This window comes from Staurois parvus, unplaced genomic scaffold (genome assembly GCF_062004578.1).
Source record: "Staurois parvus isolate SC_StPar_1 unplaced genomic scaffold, SC_StPar_1.0 ptg000246l, whole genome shotgun sequence".
NCBI classification, from domain to species: Eukaryota; Metazoa; Chordata; class Amphibia; order Anura; family Ranidae; genus Staurois; species Staurois parvus.
The window spans coordinates 2402057-2421331 of NW_028318042.1; the positions used below are offsets into that span (position 1 = coordinate 2402057).

Consider the following 19275-nt stretch of genomic DNA (forward strand, 5'->3'; position numbering starts at 1 on the left):
TGAATACATTTTGGCCAAGATTTATGAAGAAAGATTATTTATTTGCAAAATTGTATAAGGAAAACACTTTTTTTCAAAATTTTTGGACTTTTTCATTTATATAGCAAAAAAAATAAAAATTCCAGTGGTGAATAAACACCACCAAAATAAAGTTTTATCTGTCTCAAAAAAAATGCATATGGGTACAGTGTTGCATGACCGCGCAATTGTCATTCAAAGTGTGACAGCGCTGAAAGCTGAAAATTGGACTGGACAGGAAGGGGGTAAAAGTGTCCGGAATCGAAGTGGTTAAATAGCTAATGCTAGGAGCGTTATTAAAACGCCCAGTGTGCATGGAGCCTAAGGGTTTTCTTTAAGGCTGTCCTGCGTCCACATATGAGTGTGTATCACAGTAGTTGTACCGCAGTGCATTTCTGGTCAAATTGAGGCCTCGCCAGTTCTAAAAATAGGTACTATTGTCTTGATGATTTGTGGGTCTGAGATCCACCTCTGAATTACGCTCTTTATTTAGGACTGACACGCTGATAGTATGTTACCGATCTTAGATAAATAATTCAGACCTTTGTGCATGGTTGTATTAACCACTTTCCGACCGTCCGTTGCATATAAACGGGCGGACGGTGGCAGTGCAGGGGCGGGTGGCTGTTTATAAACGGCCTCCCCGCACCCTGCTTGTGTGCGCTCCCTCGGAGCATGCAGCACTACGATCCTGTGCCCGCTGTGTCCTCCGGACACAGTGAAACACCGATCGTCGGACGGGACCTCTGTGCGAGGTCCCGACTATGTGATCACTGATTGGCCAATCAGTGATCACATGCAAAGTATTAAGCAATGATGTCACTTTTTTTTTCATAAGGAATGCAGGGGAACTCCAGGACTGAATGTATGTAATGGCAAGGGGTGCTGGGGTGTGCTGGAAGGTCTATTGATGCTGGCTGCTGGGGAATATATTGTTGCTCTGGGGCAGGGGTGTCAAAGTGGCAGCCCTCCAGCTGTTGCGAAACTACAAGTCCCATCATGCCCCTGCCTTTGGGAGTCATGCTTGTAACTGTCAATTTTGCAATGCCTCATGGGAATTGTAGTTTGGCAACAGCTGGAAGGCCGCCAGTTTGACACCCATACTCTAGGGGATCTACTTTTGCATGGAGGTTTATTGTTGCATGACAGATCTATTGATGCTGGCAGGGATCTATTATTGTTGTGGGGGTCTTATGTTGCTGGGGGGGATCTGCTGTTGAGGGAGAGGTCTATTGATGCTGGCTACTTGGAGATCTTTTGTTGCTGCTGGAGATCTATTGTGGCTGGGGTGGTACTACTGTAACTAGGGGGTCGTTGTTAGGGGGCTATTGTTGTTAGGGGGGATCTATTGTAGGGAGAATCTGTTATTGCTGATGGGGTCTGTTGTTGCTGGCTGCAAGGGATCGATTTAACTGCTTCAGTCCTGGGAGGAGGGTAGGGGGTGGAACCAAGGGACAGTGTTTGGAGGTGGATAGGGGGTGGAGACAAGGGTGACTCAGAAGAGAGAGTTCCTGCACCTATCCTCTGAGAAAAAAAAGCCCTGCTTTAAATATACCCTGTCACCAGGTAAAACCACAGAAAAAAATAAGTATTTTAAATATTACGTTTTTTTCATTACACCGCCCCAAATTACATAACCGATCTTGTCTCTAAATACCACCCAAACCGCACTCTCAGCTCCTCGCAAGACCTCCTGCTCTCTAGCTCCCTTGTCTCCTCCTCCCATGCTCGTCTCCAGGACTTCTCCAGGACTTCCACCATCCTCTGGAACTCCCTACCCCAATCTATCAGACTATCGCCTACTCTGCTCACTTTTAGGCGATCTCTGAAAACCTATCTCTTCAGGGAAGCCTATCCCGCCCTCAGCTAATAATGGAATCTTCTATTCCTCCTACCACTCCATCCCCCACAGTTATTACCTTTTGTACCACTAGCCCCTCCCTCCTAGATTGTAAGCTCCAAGGAGCAGGGCCCTCAAATCCCTCTTGTATTGAACTGTATTGCTACTGCATTGTCTCCCACTATAATGTAAAGCGCTGAGCAAACTGTTGGCGCTATATAAATCCTGTATAATAATAATATTAATAATAAATACTTATTTGCAATGTTTTTTTCTTTCCATAAACATTTTTTTATTTACCTACAATGTACCTTTGAACTTGTTGGAAAATGTGAAAGAGTCAATTCCTTAGTACAGCCCCCTCCCTCCATGTACCTTATATCCCTCTCCTCTTTTGAAAGTGACTAATTGTTGTCTGTACCGGCCCAGCTCCTCCTCCCCTCCCAGTCTCACTACATAACCTTACTACTACCATACTATGGGGTTGATTTACTACAGGCAAGTAGACTGTGCACTTTGCAAAGTGCATTTGCACTCTGCAAGTGCAGTTGCTCCAGAGCTTAGTAAATGAGCAGAAGCTCTGATGACTTCCATCATCTAATCACCTGCAAGCAAAAATGCTGTTTTTTCTATTTTCCTTGCAAGTGATTGGGTATTCTTTGCGAAGTGAAGGTTTACCTCATTTACTAAGCTCTGGAGCAACTGCCCTTGCAGAGTGCACAGTCTATTTTCCTTTAGTAAATCAACCCCTATGCGTCACTTGAGTGACAGCTCTGGACCTGTTGGTTGCTGACATCACATCCAAGATGGTGGAACCCAGCAGTTGTCTTGGGGATTTTAGATGTCAACACGAGTGAAGCTTTTACAGATTATTTACACACCTAAAATATGTTAATGATCATTGCTGGTCTGGCGACAGGTCCTCATTTAGGATAACACTGCAATCATAACTCAAAATTTGCTCTAACTAAGGTCCCATTCACACTAGGATGTGGTGCGGGAAACTTTGTGCGCGTTTCCCACATCGTGTTCAAAATATACTAGGTGTGCGATCTACTGTGGGTGTCAACAGATTCCTAATGACACCCCAAACCTGCACTTGATCGCATGGTACCGCAGTACCATGTGATCCAGTTGTAGTGTGTTTTTAAAAGTAGCGCATGCACTACGTTTGGTGCAATGAAGTGCGATTCATTTGAATGGGCTGAAAATCACATCGCACTGAATTGCACAGGAACATGGAGCATCCATGTAATTTTTTTTTTTCCCATGGGATAACTGCTCGTTTTGTCTAGGGGGCGCCCGAAAGGCTAAACTTGCCCTGTCCTTCGAACCTCCCAAAAACGGCCCTTCCCCCACGTCCAGCAGTGGACTGTTCCTGCTGTCCTCATGCATGGAACCAGTCTATGGGCGTGATGACGTCAGGAACAGTCCATTCACAAGACCGCTCGGTGGATTAAGTAGGTATATCTATGCTCTTATCACCCTTAGACACAAACAAGCAGTGCGGGCACACACCCACTGCATGGTACAAAAATTATTTTGCCTGGAATTCTGCTTTAAAGTAAACTATATATAACCCTTTAACCCCTTCCCATCCACCCCAGTGTCCCTTAAAAAAGTTCTAAATGCTTAGGGTGGGGGGTGGGGATTGGGTGATCCTGTGACCATTGTGTCTAAGGGTGACAAGAGCATAGATATACCTACTTAATCCACCGAGCGGTCATATGATCAGTAGCTGGTCCTAGTCCCAATCTGGCTACTGATCATTATCAGGGACCAAGAGCTGTCTTTCACAGCTCAGTCTCTGTGCTGGGAGTATGCATGGAGTGCACTCTCAGCACAGAAACATTGGCTGCCCAGAGATGTATATATGTGGCGTGTGGACAGTGGCGTCCTGAGGCAGGTGCGGGGGGTGCGGCCCGCACCGGGTGACACCTACCGCACGGGGTGACACCGACACCGGACCCGCTCCACAAAAAGGTAAGTTGTAAAGCAAGCCAACGATCGGATCCATCCTGCGGGGATCGTCGGCTTTCTTTACAACTTACCTTTTCGTGGAGCGGGTCTGGTGTCACACCCCATATAGGTTGCATGCCGACGATTCCCGCAGGATGGATCGGATCTGCAGATTGGGGAGCATAATGGATCGGAGTCCGATCCATTATGCTCAATCCGCAGATCCGATCCATTCTGCGGGGATCGTCGGAGGGGGTATCACCAAGTGTTATCGCACCAGGTGACACCAACCCTAGGGACACCCTTGCGTGCGGGCGTTAAATGTGATATGTGTTAGGCGGTCATAAAAGGGTTAAACTGATTTTCATATTTTGACCAACTCTTTTCAATAGATAGCAATTTGCCATCTTCTATCCTGGCTCTCAAGGACCCCGTATTTTAGATTTTATGGTCCTGTCATGTTTTTCGGCAGTGACCCGTTACATTCCTGGAATGGCACGCTGGTATGAGCCTACAGACTGTACATAATATGCTGTTTATCTCTATTTTACAGTCAGCGGGCAGTAACTTTGGTAGCCCCTCAAGCTTTTTTTCAGGCTTCAGTGTGCAGAGCCCAAGTCCTGTCCTCCCTTCCCAATAGTCTTCTATATCTGAAGATGGAAGCTAGGCATGCAGTCGATTGCTCCTAGAGAATGGTGCCATGCAGATACCGGGAAAGGGCTTAGCTTAGGGTAGCAGGCAGTAATATCATATGCAGAGGAGAAAGTGACAGAATGTAACTGTCACCGAGTCCTAAACCCAAGAGCCACGCAATGTGCAAAATATGAAACCAGGGGATCGTCTCGGAAGAGGACATGAGTACTCTGGCCTGCAGCACGGATAAAATCTAACGCATAAACCAGACAAACAACTCAGCGGTATGTGGCAGGCACAGCAAACCTCTGATCCATAATAAGAGGCCCTCAGCTCAGGGAAACACAGGATCCATATGAACTGCTACCTCTATAGGACTCAATGTTTTACACAACCGACACTTTTAAATCTCAGATTTCTTGCAAAAAAAGCCAGTCATTATTGTTGGCATTTTTTATTCGATGAATATTAAAGCTGAATTTCCAGGAAAATAAAAGGTTCACTTGCAGTGAGGGCTCCCCCCAGCACTGCAAGGGATAAATGCACATTTATGTCTAGGGTACCAGCAGGGTTGGTGTCACCCGGTGCGATAACACTTGGTAACACCCCTCCGACGATCCCCGCAGAATGGATCGGATTTGCGGATTGAGCATAATGGATCGGACTCCGATTCATTATGCTCCCCAATCCGCAGGCTGTGTGTTGAAGGTCCCTCCCTGTCACTAATGCAGATAGCAAAGGTGCAGCAGATAGAAATGACACCTAGTGCTCTGGAATGAGACAAGTATATACTATAGAGCAGTGGTTCTCAACCTTCCTAATGCCGTGACCCTTTAATACAGTTCCTCATGTTGTGGTGACCCCCAACCATAAAATTATTTACCCAGTAATTATAATTCATGAGTGTCGTTTTACCTCTAATACTGCTGCTTTCAACACAGTAGCTGCGTTTAACAGAGTAGCTGCTTTCAACACAGCAGCTGCTTTCTACACATTAGCTGCTCTTTACACATCGGAAATATGTGTTTTCTGATGGTCTTAGGGGACCCCTGTGAAAGGGTCGTTCGACCCCCAAAGGGGTCGCAACCCACAGGTTGAGAACCACTGCTATAGAGGGATATGCTTTGTTCATATTTCATGTCAGAGGTTTACAACCACTTTAAATTCTCATTAAAAGAGAAGTATGGAATTTATTATTATTTTTTTTAACTCATACCTACCTAGGTGGATACAGCATCGGTCTGATGCTGCATCTGTTCCCCGCCGGCTCTAAGGCTGAGAACCTAGCGATTAGACACCACTGATCGCTCAGTTCTCACTGCTGCTCTGTGGAGGGGGCTGTGGATGGGTAAAGAGGGACTGGCTCTGGCTCTGGCTCTCAGCAGATTGCTGAGAGGCTGAGCCAGGTGCTGGTCCAGACATCTGGGTGGACCTAGACCAGCTCAGTGACTTCAGTTAACAGCGGACTTTAGTCCGCTGTCAGCTGAAAACGGGTCACAAGAGTGCAGAACGAACTACATTCTTGTGATCCACAAAAGTACAGCCAAAAGAGCTTAAGTCTAGGGGTAGAGTAACAGGATGTATTAGTTACCTTATTAGTCAGTCCAACAGGCTTCCATCATGCTGTCCAACCGGTCCCATGAAGCCTCTTACTTTTGGTATTCAGGATGGTGGTTGCTTTCTGATGCCATCATGACCAATGTAGGACCAACAGTCCTGTATTGCACATGAAGATGGCAAGGGTCTGCCCACAACCCACAGTACTGGAGAGAAGAAAGCACAGACATCCAGAGGAGCAAAGGGCAAGGAAAGAATTTCAGCTTATTCCTCTATCCTTAGCCACAATGAGCATTTAAAGATAAATTCCAGGTATGGATATTTTTTCATAGTTACATCGATCCAGCTTGATCCAATATAACTATGTATATTCCATACCTGTGTGATCCCTCTAGAAGCTGGAAACCACTGTAGTAGGTACCCCAACTCCAGTGATCTCTGCTAGCCTCTGGATCCTGTGCTGAGGGGCTGTCCTGCTGCACAATGAACAAAGGCGTTCAGCCGTTGGGAACCAGCGCCATTCTGAGATGGTTTTGAATTGTCCTAATGCAAACCATTCTCTGATTGAACAAGGTGGAGAAGTGGTGCAATGACATCACAGGTAGGGTATATGCATAGTTACATATGGCTCATTGTAACTTTGTAAACATATCCTTACCTGGAATTCTTCTTTAACTCTTGCATTGAAGGGAGAACCCACTGCAAGTGTAGTTTTTATTTAAATCTCAGAGTTCAGCTTTAAGCACACATTGACAATGGCAGTTCCATTATTTCTTATTTGGTTTGGTTCCCTGTAATCAGTGGGTTTCCCTGGTGCAAGCTGCATTTTGATGATAAAACAGCAAAAAACTAATTGGAACAAAATCATCCCCAACCTCTGATATTCTTTTCCTCACCACTTTTATGGAACTCTGCGACTTGCCTGCGTGCCACCAAAATTGGATTCTAATTTTCATGAGGTTTTCTGATGTCACTATCATTACATGGTTTGCTATTTGTAAAGTGCCAGTTTAATCAATCTTGTATGTACCGTCACATGAATCAATGAAAGTATTAAAGATCAGAACATCATTTGGACATATCTGTACACTGACACATTGCAGGAACCTTACCTCGTACTTCCACCTTGGCTTCACATTGCTTAGTCCCGTACTCATTTATTGCTTTACAGGTATAGAAACCGGTGTCCCTCTTATCAGTCCCAGAGATGTGGAGTGCAAAGATCCCGTCTTCCTCCTCAACCATGTGACATTTAGCTCCTGGTTTCAGCTGCTGCTTATTCTTTAACCTGGAAAGATAGAGCGAGCCATACAGTATATGCATTTCTCAAAGGAGAGCAAAAACACAAAGGCGTCCAGTCTAATTTAAAAATATGAATATTATTTATAGGAAAATGCATAGGTTTTTTTTTAACATTATTTTAAATAAATATGTAAAGAAACTCTGAAGGGACAAACCCACATGGAAGAAAAAAAAAATTTTAAATATATTTTAAAAATATTCTTCCCAAATATATTGACATATATTTGGCCGTATTCAATATATTTTAAAATATATTTCAGTAAAAAAAAAAAAAAAAAAATATATATATATATATATATATATATATATATACTGTATTTTAAAATGCGTTTTTATTACAAAATATATGAAAAATATTTTTAAAAATACTTTTTCAAATATACTGTCTTAAAAATACATTTAATCTACATTTTTGGAATGCATTTAGAAATATATGTAAAAATATTGTTAAAATTAGTTTTTTATATGTTAAAAAAAATCTGAAGAATATATTTAAAAAAATATATATTTTTAAAAATATTTTTCATATATTTTGTAATATATAAAAAACGCATTTCAACATTTCAACATGCAGTATATATATATATATATATATATATATATATATATATATATATATATATATATATTGAATACGGCAAAAATTGTAGTATTTCAAATATATGTCAATATATTTGGGAAGAATATTTTTTAAATATATTTTTCTTCCATGTGGGTAGTAACAGGTTCTCTTGTAAGAAGAACCTCCCTACACCTAGTGACACCCACTTTTACTGAGCTCCTCTGACATTTTGCTTCTATGTCTAAGCCAGGAGTTCTAACCATGTGTAAGCTCTATATTGCACAATGATGGAGCCTACACAGGGTTAATTCCTTCTTCTGTTTCATGTGACATTGTTCAGGCCGAGATATTGGCCATTCAGTCCTGGATATTGCTTCCTACGGGGAGGGCACTTGCTCCTCTATAAATTGACAGACCAGGTATTTACCGCAGGCACCAAGCAACATGCAGTGCATGAAAAAGGACCCTAATGGCAGGATTACCAAGTATTATTTTCATCAAAACTTTATATTTAGAAAGAAAAAAAAATATTTTCAGAAGTAAATTTTATTCAAAAGAATTTTAAGAAACAATTTTATTTGAAAATCTTTTCTAAGAACTTTCACTCGAATTTTCCACCATTAGTGGGCCACAACAATGGTCGATTTTTGAACGACCATCAAATTTGAGTGATTGGGCATGTTCACAAGAAATGGGTTTGAAAAAGAAATAAGCATGAGCTGTGACCTGGAAAGAAAAGAAAATAATTGGCCACAAAAATTCTTTTCAATAGCAACATGAGGTGAAATTAAAGGCTTAGTTAGTCAAATTTAGAAATCAATGGTGGCACTATCGGATTACAAAATGCACAAAATTTCCGAAAATTCTTTCGGAATTCGATCCATGTATGGCCTGCATTAAACCCGTTTTTAGTGATTGAGTTTTGATCTATTTTAAAGTCCAACTAAACTTTCTGTGTAAATTAGCTAAATACTGTATATTCCAACTGCAACAAACCAAAAGATGTTCAAAGTCTTACAGTTAATTTTCTTTAGAAAAACAGATACAGCCTGAGTAGAAAAAGTCTATCGCCTGGCAAAGAAAGTCAGGACATGGACTGAACAAAGCTAAACGGGAGGGCTAGCATGACTGGGGCTTGCAGACAAGGAGGAGACTGGATTTGGGTGGGAGTATAGGCAGATAGGGGTGGTTACTCACCTGACTGGAGCAATCGGGCTTGAGGGTGGTCTTGCTAGGATGAGGAGAGGGGTTGGGACTTGTCAGAGGTCAGTTAGACCTTGTGCCAGCACCGGTGAGGTTTCTCCCACCCTCCCTCCCTGAAGCTGTTTAGTTGTTTGTTTTGCTGTTTTGTTTTGTTTGCTTTGTTTATTGGTTTTGTCCTTTTTGTGTTTGTCCTGTTTGTTTTGTGTGGGTTCCTTGCTTTGTTTCTTTTCCTGATCCCTATTTGATGTCCTGGGGTGTTGTCTGGTTTCCTGTTTTGTCATGGCAGCCGGCAGGGGTCTCTGGGTCTTTGAAGGCGGTGCTGGAGTGACAAGTTAGTGGATTATAGGTTGGGCCCATCATAGGTATGGGTGTCCCTTCCCAATTATAAGGTCACGTTGGTAAGGTCGGAGTTCATTGGCTGTATCTGGGACTACGTAACTGTAGTATTGTCCCCGAGGCGGTGTTGTAGCGGCTGGGGGGCTTTTCGTTGGGCGTCAGATACAGCTGAGTTGTTGATCTGAGTAACAGTGCCTTCGAAGACCTTGGACCCGGTTGGGATTATTACTGTCAGTTATTATTTGATTGTACCAGAAGAAGTGTTATGTAAGAGTTATGTTAAATAAATGGGCTGCTATGGCCAGTTTTACACCAAAAAGGAGAGTCGCATGGTTATTTAGGTGGGGGAGGTTGAAGGGGGGTGGTTGTTTTATGGTTTAGGTGGTAAGTACTAGCCTTGATATTCTGCATGTCCCTCAGTCAAGGATGTTTGTGTGGAACAGTGGTCTCTCTGCAGAAGTACGACATGCCCCCCAATGCTGAACCAAGTCATCAGCTCTGTGATCAGCAAAGCTCCTGATTAGAGAGCTCTGATTTAGCAGGGGGTGTGTCAGACCTCTGTAGAGAGACAGCTGCTTCCCTGCAGAGAGCTAGAGTCTTTCATTAAACATGTTGGCAGGGGACAGGCTTTTCTTCACATGCTGTAGCTACTTTCTAAAGAAAACAAACTGCAAGATGTTAAACACCATTTATTGTGTTGCACTTGGAATATATTTTGCCAATTTACACTGAAAGTTCAATTGGGCTTTAAGGCCTGGTTAACACTATTGCGGGTGGTTGCTGGGGCAAGAATCATACCTATTTCTGCACCCGCAAACATCCACAGCCAAAACGAACTGCTCTTTAAAAAGGCCATTAATTCATAATTGCACCCTTACGTATTTAAAAACATAGCACGTTTGTGGGAACCCCCAGGAAATTTCAGGGTGCAAAAACAGCCTGCGATTTCCCTGCTGCTGCATTTTAAAAATGGTGCAGGAACCTTGTCCCTGCATGAAAGGCAGGCACAGCAGCCCATTCAAATGAATGGGCTGCCATGCCTGCACAAACGCGGCTTGCAAAGCCGCAATAGTATGAACCAGGCCTAATAGGGTGTACAGCCATGCAAATGTAGCAATTGCAAACAAGAAGATGTAGGGCACTCTGTACACGAAAAAATTTTAAACTGACTGTTCATACCCACTACACCTTCTATTCTACACAAGACAGAAATTTCATAACTTACAGCTCAGCTCTACATCCAGCCCATAGTGAGCTAATGTTTACATGATTCTGTTTAGATATCACTCACCAGCTAATCATAGGTTTGGGTTCCCCTTCTACATGTACTCGTAGAATGACTTCCTGGCCTTCAAACACCATCTGGTCTGACAGCACCACCTAAAAATAAAGATTATGAGAATGGTCAACAGAAAGGAAAACCTACATAACAAATTGTCATTGGACCACTATAGAAGAATTCCAGGTATGGATATTTTATACATAGTTACATTCGTCCAACTTAGACCGATATAACTATGTAGTATATACCATACCTGGTCGATGCCCCTAGAACCTAGAAATCACTGAGGTAGACACGACTGCTCCAATGATCTCCACTGGCTTCCAGGTCCTGGCTGCCCTGCTACCCTCTGAACACAGGCGGATCCCCACTCGTTTTGGGCGCCATTCAGAGAACATTTTGCATTTTCAGAATGGATTCAAAACATTATCTGATTAAATGAGGTGGAGAATGTGGCACCACCTTCCTGCCTCTCCACCTCGTCCAATCAGAGAATGCTTTCCATTCAGTCAGAAAATGCAAAGCGTTCTCTGAATGGTGCCCATACCAAGCTGAACTTAATTCCTTAATAAATATGGAAAAGTTAATGGCCCAGTTTTATGAAAAATACCCTCAATTCTCTTCCTCTTGGGGTCCCTGGATCCCCTCTCCTGACTTGGCATCCCCTCTTTCTCCATTCCTCCTTTATATCCCCCATTTCCCTTTTTCTCATCCTTCCTAATCTCTCCTTCAGACCTTCTGCTGGTTTGGACTAGCAGTCTCCAAACTGCCTTTGGGGAATATTCCTCCTACTGGTATGAGGCACTATTTCTTCCACTGACCCAAACAACGAGGCATCATTCTTTCCAGTGACATCAGTGGGGCATTATTCCTCCCACTAACACCAATAATGGGGCACTATTCCTTCCAATGACACCAATGAGCCACTATTCCACCCACCGACACCAACAATGGGACACTATTCCTCCCTACTGACACCAACAATGGAGCACTATTCCTCTCACTAACACCAACAATGGGGCACTATTCCTCTCACTAACACCAATGATGGGGCACTATTCCACCTCCTACTGACCACAGGTGATATGTAATTTTTTTTACTCACACTGACCACCAAGTCCGAGGTATTGTGAACCCCCCCCCAGCCACAGTCTGGCCCTCCCCCAAACGTTGAAGGATGGTAAACTGGTCCTCATAGGATGAGTAGGTCTACTCAATTATTAAGACTTTCTAATACCCTCCCGTTCTTTCCCCAAGGGAAGACATTAATATTAATTTATAGACAGATGTACAATTCTCATCCTGTATATCAGATGTACTATCCCTCACTTTTTGTTCTTTTCCATGCCGTACTGTTTATTTTGCATGATGGAAAATTTGAATAAAACTGTAATATCAGAAAATAAGAAACTGCTGCATTGGAGGCGGTAATGGTAATTGTAAGTATTATAAATGTACCTTCCTAAGCTACACTTTATTGCCAAAAGTATTGGGCCGCCTGCCTTTACACGCACATGAACTTTAATGACATCCCATCCTTAGTCTGTAGGGTTCACTTATGAGTTGGCCCGCCTTTTGCAGCTATAACAGCTTCAACTATTCTGGGAAGGCCATCCACAAGGTTTAGGAGGGTGTCTATAGGAAGGTTGGACCATTCTTAAAGAAGCACATTTGTGAGGTCAGGCACTGATGTCAGATGAGAAGGCCTGGCTCGCAGTCTCCACTCTAATTCATCCCAAAAGTGTTGAGGTGTCAGGTTGAGGTCAGGACTCTGTGCAGGCCAGTCAAGTTCCTCCACCCCAAACTGGCTCCTCCATGTCTTTATGGACCTTGCTTTGTGCACTGGTGCGCAGTCATGTTGGAACAGGAAGGGGCCATCCCCAAACTCTTCCCACAAAGTTGAGAGCATGAAATTGTCCAAAATGTCTTGGTATGCTGATGCCTTAAGAGTTCCCTTCACTGAAACTAAGGGGCCAAGCCCAACCCCTGAAAAACAACCCCACACCATAATCCCCCCTCCTCCAAAGTTTACACTTGGCACAATGCAGTTAGGCAAGAACCATTCTCCTGGCAACCACCAAACCCAGACACGTCCATCGGATTGCCAGACAGAGAAGTGGGATTCGTCACTCCAGAGAACACGTCTCCACTGCTCTAGAGTCCAGTGGCGGTGTGCTTTACACCACGGCATCTGACGCTTTGTATTGCACTTGGTGATGTAAGGCTTGGATGCAGCTTCTGAGCCATGGAAACCCATTCCATGAAGCTCTCTACGCACTGTTGTTGTGCTAATCTGAAGGCCACACGAAGTGTGGAGGTCTTTAGCTATTGACTCTGCAGACAGTTGGAGACTTCTGCGCACTGTGTGCTTCAGCATGTGCTGACTTCACTCTGTCATTTCACATGGCCTACCACTTGGTGGCTGAGTTGCTGTTGTTCCCAGTTGCTTCCACTTTGTTATAATCCCACTAACAGTTGAGCGTGGAATATTTAGTAGCCAGGAAATTTCACGGATGGACTTATTGCACAGGTGACAACCTATCACGGGACCACGCTTGGAGTCACTGAGCTCCTGAGAGCGACCCATTCTTTCACAAATGTTTGTAGAAACAGTCTGCATGCCTAGGTGCTTGATTTTATACACCTGTGGCCATGGAGGTGATTGGAACACCTGAATTCATTGATTAGGAGGGGCGTCCCAATACGTTTGGCAATACAGTGTAGGTCTGTTTACTTTTTTTAAGTTATGGACAGAGTCTCTAAGGTTTTATCGATGCAGTATTGCACCCCTCTCAAGGCACATCAGTATTATGCAGTAAACATAGGTATTATCTAGACAGCCAAGTACCCAAGGTCCCATGCTTATTTCACCTTGAACAAGGGAGGGGCTTTGAAGGTCACCATAGTGGCTTTGCCAGGCATTACGTGCTGAGGTGTTGCAGGCTCACTTAAATCTTCCTGGGGGCTCAGGTACTCATCATCAGATGTAATGGGGCTCAGAACATCTTTCGGAGTGCCGCGGTGAGCAGGAGAATCGGTTGCAGGTGCTGCAGAGGAAAATAACATGATTTTTAGATGCTTGACCTGGATAATCTTTTATAACACATGTGGCCAAAACATATTAAAGCCCTTCTGATATAAAAAGTGTTATAAGTATTACACATTATAAATTGTATTTTTTACAAATGCTGCTGTTTTGTTTTGTTTTTGGCGAGGAATCTCAACTCAACCAAACTTGTCCTAAAACAGTGTTAGGCAAGTCAAATGCCATTTTGCCCAAGCCTACTTTGTCATCTATTCTGCAGCACTTTGCAGCTGCAAGGAGGTCACCATATTACGACAGATGCATGTCTTCACTGGGCAACTCTTTCTGTTTCTTTGTAATCCAGTGATCAGAGGCAGGATCGGACAAGGAGATGAAGTAAAACTCCTGATAGGCACTTGTATGGCTGGAGAAGCAATGGGGGAGATTTACTAAAACTGGAACACTCAGAATCTGGTGCAACTGTGCATGGGAGCCAATCAGCTTCCAACTCCAGCTTGTTCATTTAATCATTGACAATAAAAACTGGAAGCTGATTGGTTTCTATGAACAGCTGCACCAGATTCTGTATGCTCCAGTTTTACTAAATCTCCCCCAGAGTGTGCCTAGGCACACTTAGTAAATAAGGTGAATCTGTTTTATCCGGTCAACCAATTGCTTTTCATTTCCCTCTCATGTGATTGGATATTCAATGAAAACAGGTTCATACTATTTGCTATATTATAGTTACATACAGTAGTTACATAGTTATTCTGGCTGAAAAAAGACAAATGTCCATCCAGTTCAACCATTAAAAAAAAGTTATAATCCTATACCCACAGTTGATCCAGAGGAAGGCAAAAAAACCAGCAAAGCATGATCCAAGTTGCTCCTGCTGGGAAAAAAATTCCTTCCTGATCCCCCGAGAGGCAATTAGATATTCCCTGGATCAACTTTACCTATAAATGTTATATCCAGTTTGCAAAGGTGAACATACACTAAGCTAAGTGAACACCCTCTATATTCCCTTTTGCAGCCCATAGATACAATTTTCTTTCCTTCCATCACGGAAGACCATTGACTGTGATGATGGGGGAATCCCTCCCACAGCACTATTGTGCAAGTAGGGAGCCTTCCTGGCCAGCAGAGCGCAATGTTCAGTGATGGTGGCTATAGGAGCTGGTAGTAATCGTATGTAAAAGATCGGACAGACTTAAACAATAAAAATGTGAAAAACTGTATTATTTTTTATATATTTTAGAAACTGCAACTTTTGCAGAATGCATGTCTACGCTGTAAGAATAATTCTTATCAATGATGTGTGAATTCATATCGTCATTTACTTTTTTATACTCCTCCTCCATTGTACTAATGCCAAAAAAACATTATCCACAAAATTATCCCTGACACACATGCCTAAATGAACAAATGCACTCACACACATTTCAATGCACTTATAAAGCATCATCTTGCCCTATCATCCTCTTGGCACACTACTGGCACACCTTTATTGTACTAAATATTGACAAAATTATTTTCCTAACTAATATCTAGCTGGTAAAGATTGTGCCAATTTGACGCAACATGTCGCACTTTAGGATTTCTTAACCTCCCTGGCGGTATGATTATTTCAGATTTTTTGTGCTGAAAGCGGTACCATTTTTTTGCATGGAAATATGTAGTTTTTTTATTGTATGCTGTAATTTTTAGGAATAACTCACTGAAATCTGTCCGAACAAGAGTATAGTAAACATCCCGGGGAGGATAAAATTTGAAACATGAAATCATAAATTATATTTTAATAAATAATCATAAAAAATAATAATATAATAATAATACATTTAATTCAATAATATAATCAAACCAAAAACACTGAAATTTGAAATATAGCGCCAAGTTCGCATATCGCTGAGCAAAGTCACAAAATCGTTTTCAGTGTTTGATGAGGAATTTCCCCCACGAATCATTATCACTCAATTCTGCAAGTGGTTCTGATTTACTATCGCTGTTCTCTAGCCGGTCTAAAACCGCTTTTGACATAAAGGATGCTTTTTGGACGCCATGGACGTTTCTCAGTTTCCAGGCAGAAAAAACAGACAAAATGCAGGCAGGGCGCAGGACAAAGCACTCGGGACAAAATGTATGTGAAATGGGTTGAAACAGCAATGTTTTACTATGTAAAATTTGTTTGGAAAAAAATGACATTTTTTAAAATTTTTCAAATTTCCCGCCGCCGGCGGCGGCGCCCGTACGTCCCGACGTCACAGGGACCAGAACACAGAAGCCAGATGCCGTCATAGGCCGGAGGAGATGGCCGGGGACGCTGCAGGGGACACATCGCAGGAGCGCAGGACAAGGTAAGTGCTGCAGGGAATCCCTATGCAGTGCTGCATGGTAAGCCCGAGTGTAGCTCAGGGTTACTGCTTTTGGTACTGACATTTTACCCCGAGCTACACTCGGGAATACCGCCAGGGAGGTTAATGTAGCCGTAATTATTTTATGTAGTCCATAAATCAATATTCCATATGACAAATTCTTGGTGCACCCTAAATAGTTTTTTGGGCCTGGTATTTATATTTGCCATATGTAGAGAAAATAGCGAAGAAACAACAGCGCTCAACCTCACAAATCCTGAAGGACTAGAAACACCGGAGCACAGGCCAGAGTAACTGCTAAGACTTCAAATGCTGATCAAGACAGCAGAAAGCCAACAACACAGTCATGTATCAAACAACCAATCCTTTCTTGGCTACATGGAAAAATCTAGAACACAAGGAGGCTTACGTGTTTCAGCTAAACAGCCTTACTCATAGCTACAGTATATAATATAAGTAAGACAATTTAGCTGAAATATGTAAGGCCCCATGTACACGGGACACTTCTGAATGATGGAAACTGACTGCTGGAAAACGTAGATTAAAAAACATCTGTTTAGCCGCGTTTGCATACCACGTTTATGAGCGTTTATTAGCGTTTGCCTTTAGAAGCGTTTTTTTATAGATAACCTCAGGAGACCTTCCAAAATGCCCAGAATGCACTGAAAAACAGTAAAAAATTAACTATTTCAGACATTTTGAGAGTAATAGAGAGATCAGAAGAAGAGAGAGCAGTATTTGTTGAGATTAGCTGTCTTTTTTTTTTTGGTGGTGTTTTCAGATGAAGTCCAGAAGTGACGAAACGCGTTAGGAGATTTGACGTCAAGACGCACGCACGCTAACCGGAAGTGTCGCCGCGGCCATTTTGTTGGTTTGAAAGATATGGTTTTCAGCCATTGATTGCTGATTATATTAGAGAACCATTGAAAGAGCTGGAAGTTCCTTTTTTCAGATGTGAGTTGCTAATAAATTTGTCCCTATGCCTTGGTGATCAGTCTAAAAGAGTCTTCTTATCTTTGTGAGGACCTTGGAAATCTAATCCCGGAAATGAAGGAATGGGAAGAGTTTTGATTCCATAGTATTGAACATGCATACAAATACTCACAGAGGGTAATAGTATTTAGCACTACTGTTTGTTGGGTCACAGTGTGCACACAGTGTTGGAATGGTCACGGAGTGTTCACAATCTGTGTATTATATATATAAAAATTACTTATAATTATATATATATATATAGATTTTTTTTTGTGTTTTTGCACATTTTGAATGGTTTGTGATTTGCACGAATTAGAGTATTATTTATTTATTTAAGGGTAATGCACTATAGTTTATTTCTTTGTTTTGAGGTTTTTCACTGAAAAATTAGGATTATTATCCTTCTTACTGGATGGAAGTTTGGAATTTGGACTTTTGGATTTTGTTGGACACATTTTGTTGGACACATTTGAATTGGACATTTTATGATTGTATTTGGTGATAATTTTGAATTATTTTAATTTTAATTGTATTTGAATTTTACACAAAAAGGTATTTTATTACACTGTACTTTCTAGGGAGAAAGTGTGACTTTTTGGTGGGATTTAGGAGGTCACGTATCTATTTATTTTATGTTTAGAACATACATAGTCATTGTTTGAAAATGAATACAGACTGTAACTGCATTAAATTTAGTAAGAGAATGTATTCTCTCTTGAGAAGAGGAGATTAAGGGGGGATATGATCTCCATGTATAAATACATCAGTGGTTCATATAGTGAACTTGGTGTAGAGCTATTCACCCTGAGGTCATCACAGAGTACAAGGGGGCACTCTGGAGGAAAAGAGATTTAACCACTTCAATACCGGGCACTTATACCCTCTTCCTGCCAAGGCCAATTTTCAGCTTTCAGTGTTGTTGCACTTTAAATGACAATTGTGCGGTCATGTAACACTGTACCCATAAAAAAAATTTTAGCATTTCATTTTTTTCACACAAATAGAGATTTATTTTGTTGGTATTTAATCACTACTGAGTTTTTTATCGTTTGCTAAATAAACAAAAAAAAAAACCCTAAACTTTTTTAAAAACACATATTTTTCTTTGTTTCTGTTATAAAATTTTACAAATAAAAAACATTTCTTCATAAATTTAGGTCAAAATGTATTTTGCTACATTTCTTTGGTGAAAATACCCCAAATTAGTGTATATTATTTAGTCTGTAGGAAAGTTATAGAATTCACAAACCATGGTATATATACAGTATATCTGACAATTGATCAATCCTGATGTACTGACGGCCCATTTCAAATCTTGAGACCCGAAAACGCCAGGATAGTACAAATACCCCCCAAATTACCGATTTTTAGAAAATAGACAGTCCAAGGTATTTAGTAAGAGGTGAGTTTTTTGGAGGTTGAAATTTTTTGGAAAATGTAGAAATTGAAAAAAAAATGACAATTTTGTTTTTTACATATTGTCACCAGTCCAGTACAGCGTTATTATATAACTGGTGTGGCAGTGATCAGGGACACTGGTGACAGTATTAAAAAAATAAAAATAATAATAATTACATTTTTATTTTTTCAAATTTGTCTATAATTTTTTTATTACATTCTTTCTTTTTACTTTTTTTTTTTTCAACACACTGTGACCAAAGCAATACAATGTTACCATAGTAACATTGATTTTCTCTGGCCAAGTGATCAGGATTATACAGTATGACTGATAATACCAATGTATTTAATTGATATTTGCAGTCATTGTTATTCAGTGAATCCGATTCATTCAGTCTTTTGTTGTGATTAGCTGTGATTGGGCAAAGCTCATCACATGATACAGAGGGGCTGTGATTGACCTCGTCTGTACCATGTGACTGCTTTAATCAATCAAAGCTAACGACACAATTGTATACAATGGATGGCATGACAGGATACCATCCATTGCATACAATTGACATGTGATAGACTCCATCAAGAGTTGGTTCTGGCCAGCTCAGTGGATTACTTTAAGAAAGTCCTGGATTCTTTCTTGGATACACAGAATATAACTGGATATAACATTTATAGGTAAAGTTGTTCCAGGGAATATCTGATTGCCTCTCGAGGGATCAGGAAGGAATTTTTTCCCCTGCAGGAGCAAATTGGATCATGCTCTGCTGTGTTTTTTGCCTTCCTCTGGATCAATTGCTGGTATAAGATTATAACATT

The 19275-nt window shown here is 41.5% G+C and overlaps 1 protein-coding gene across 3 annotated transcripts in view; it reads right to left on the bottom strand.

Moving 5' to 3' along the window:
• The window catches only part of SPEG (striated muscle enriched protein kinase), a 442132-nt gene that overhangs the window by 156144 nt on the left and 266713 nt on the right, over positions 1-19275 (bottom strand). For all 3 annotated transcript variants that reach the window (XM_089680603.1, XM_089680604.1, XM_089680605.1), the window contains 3 exons: positions 13564-13739; positions 10702-10790; positions 7120-7295 (listed from right to left, as the gene is read on the bottom strand). In XM_089680603.1, coding sequence (XP_089536729.1) covers positions 7120-7295; positions 10702-10790; positions 13564-13739 — 441 coding nt within the window. The remainder of the gene's footprint in view (positions 1-7119; positions 7296-10701; positions 10791-13563; positions 13740-19275) is intronic.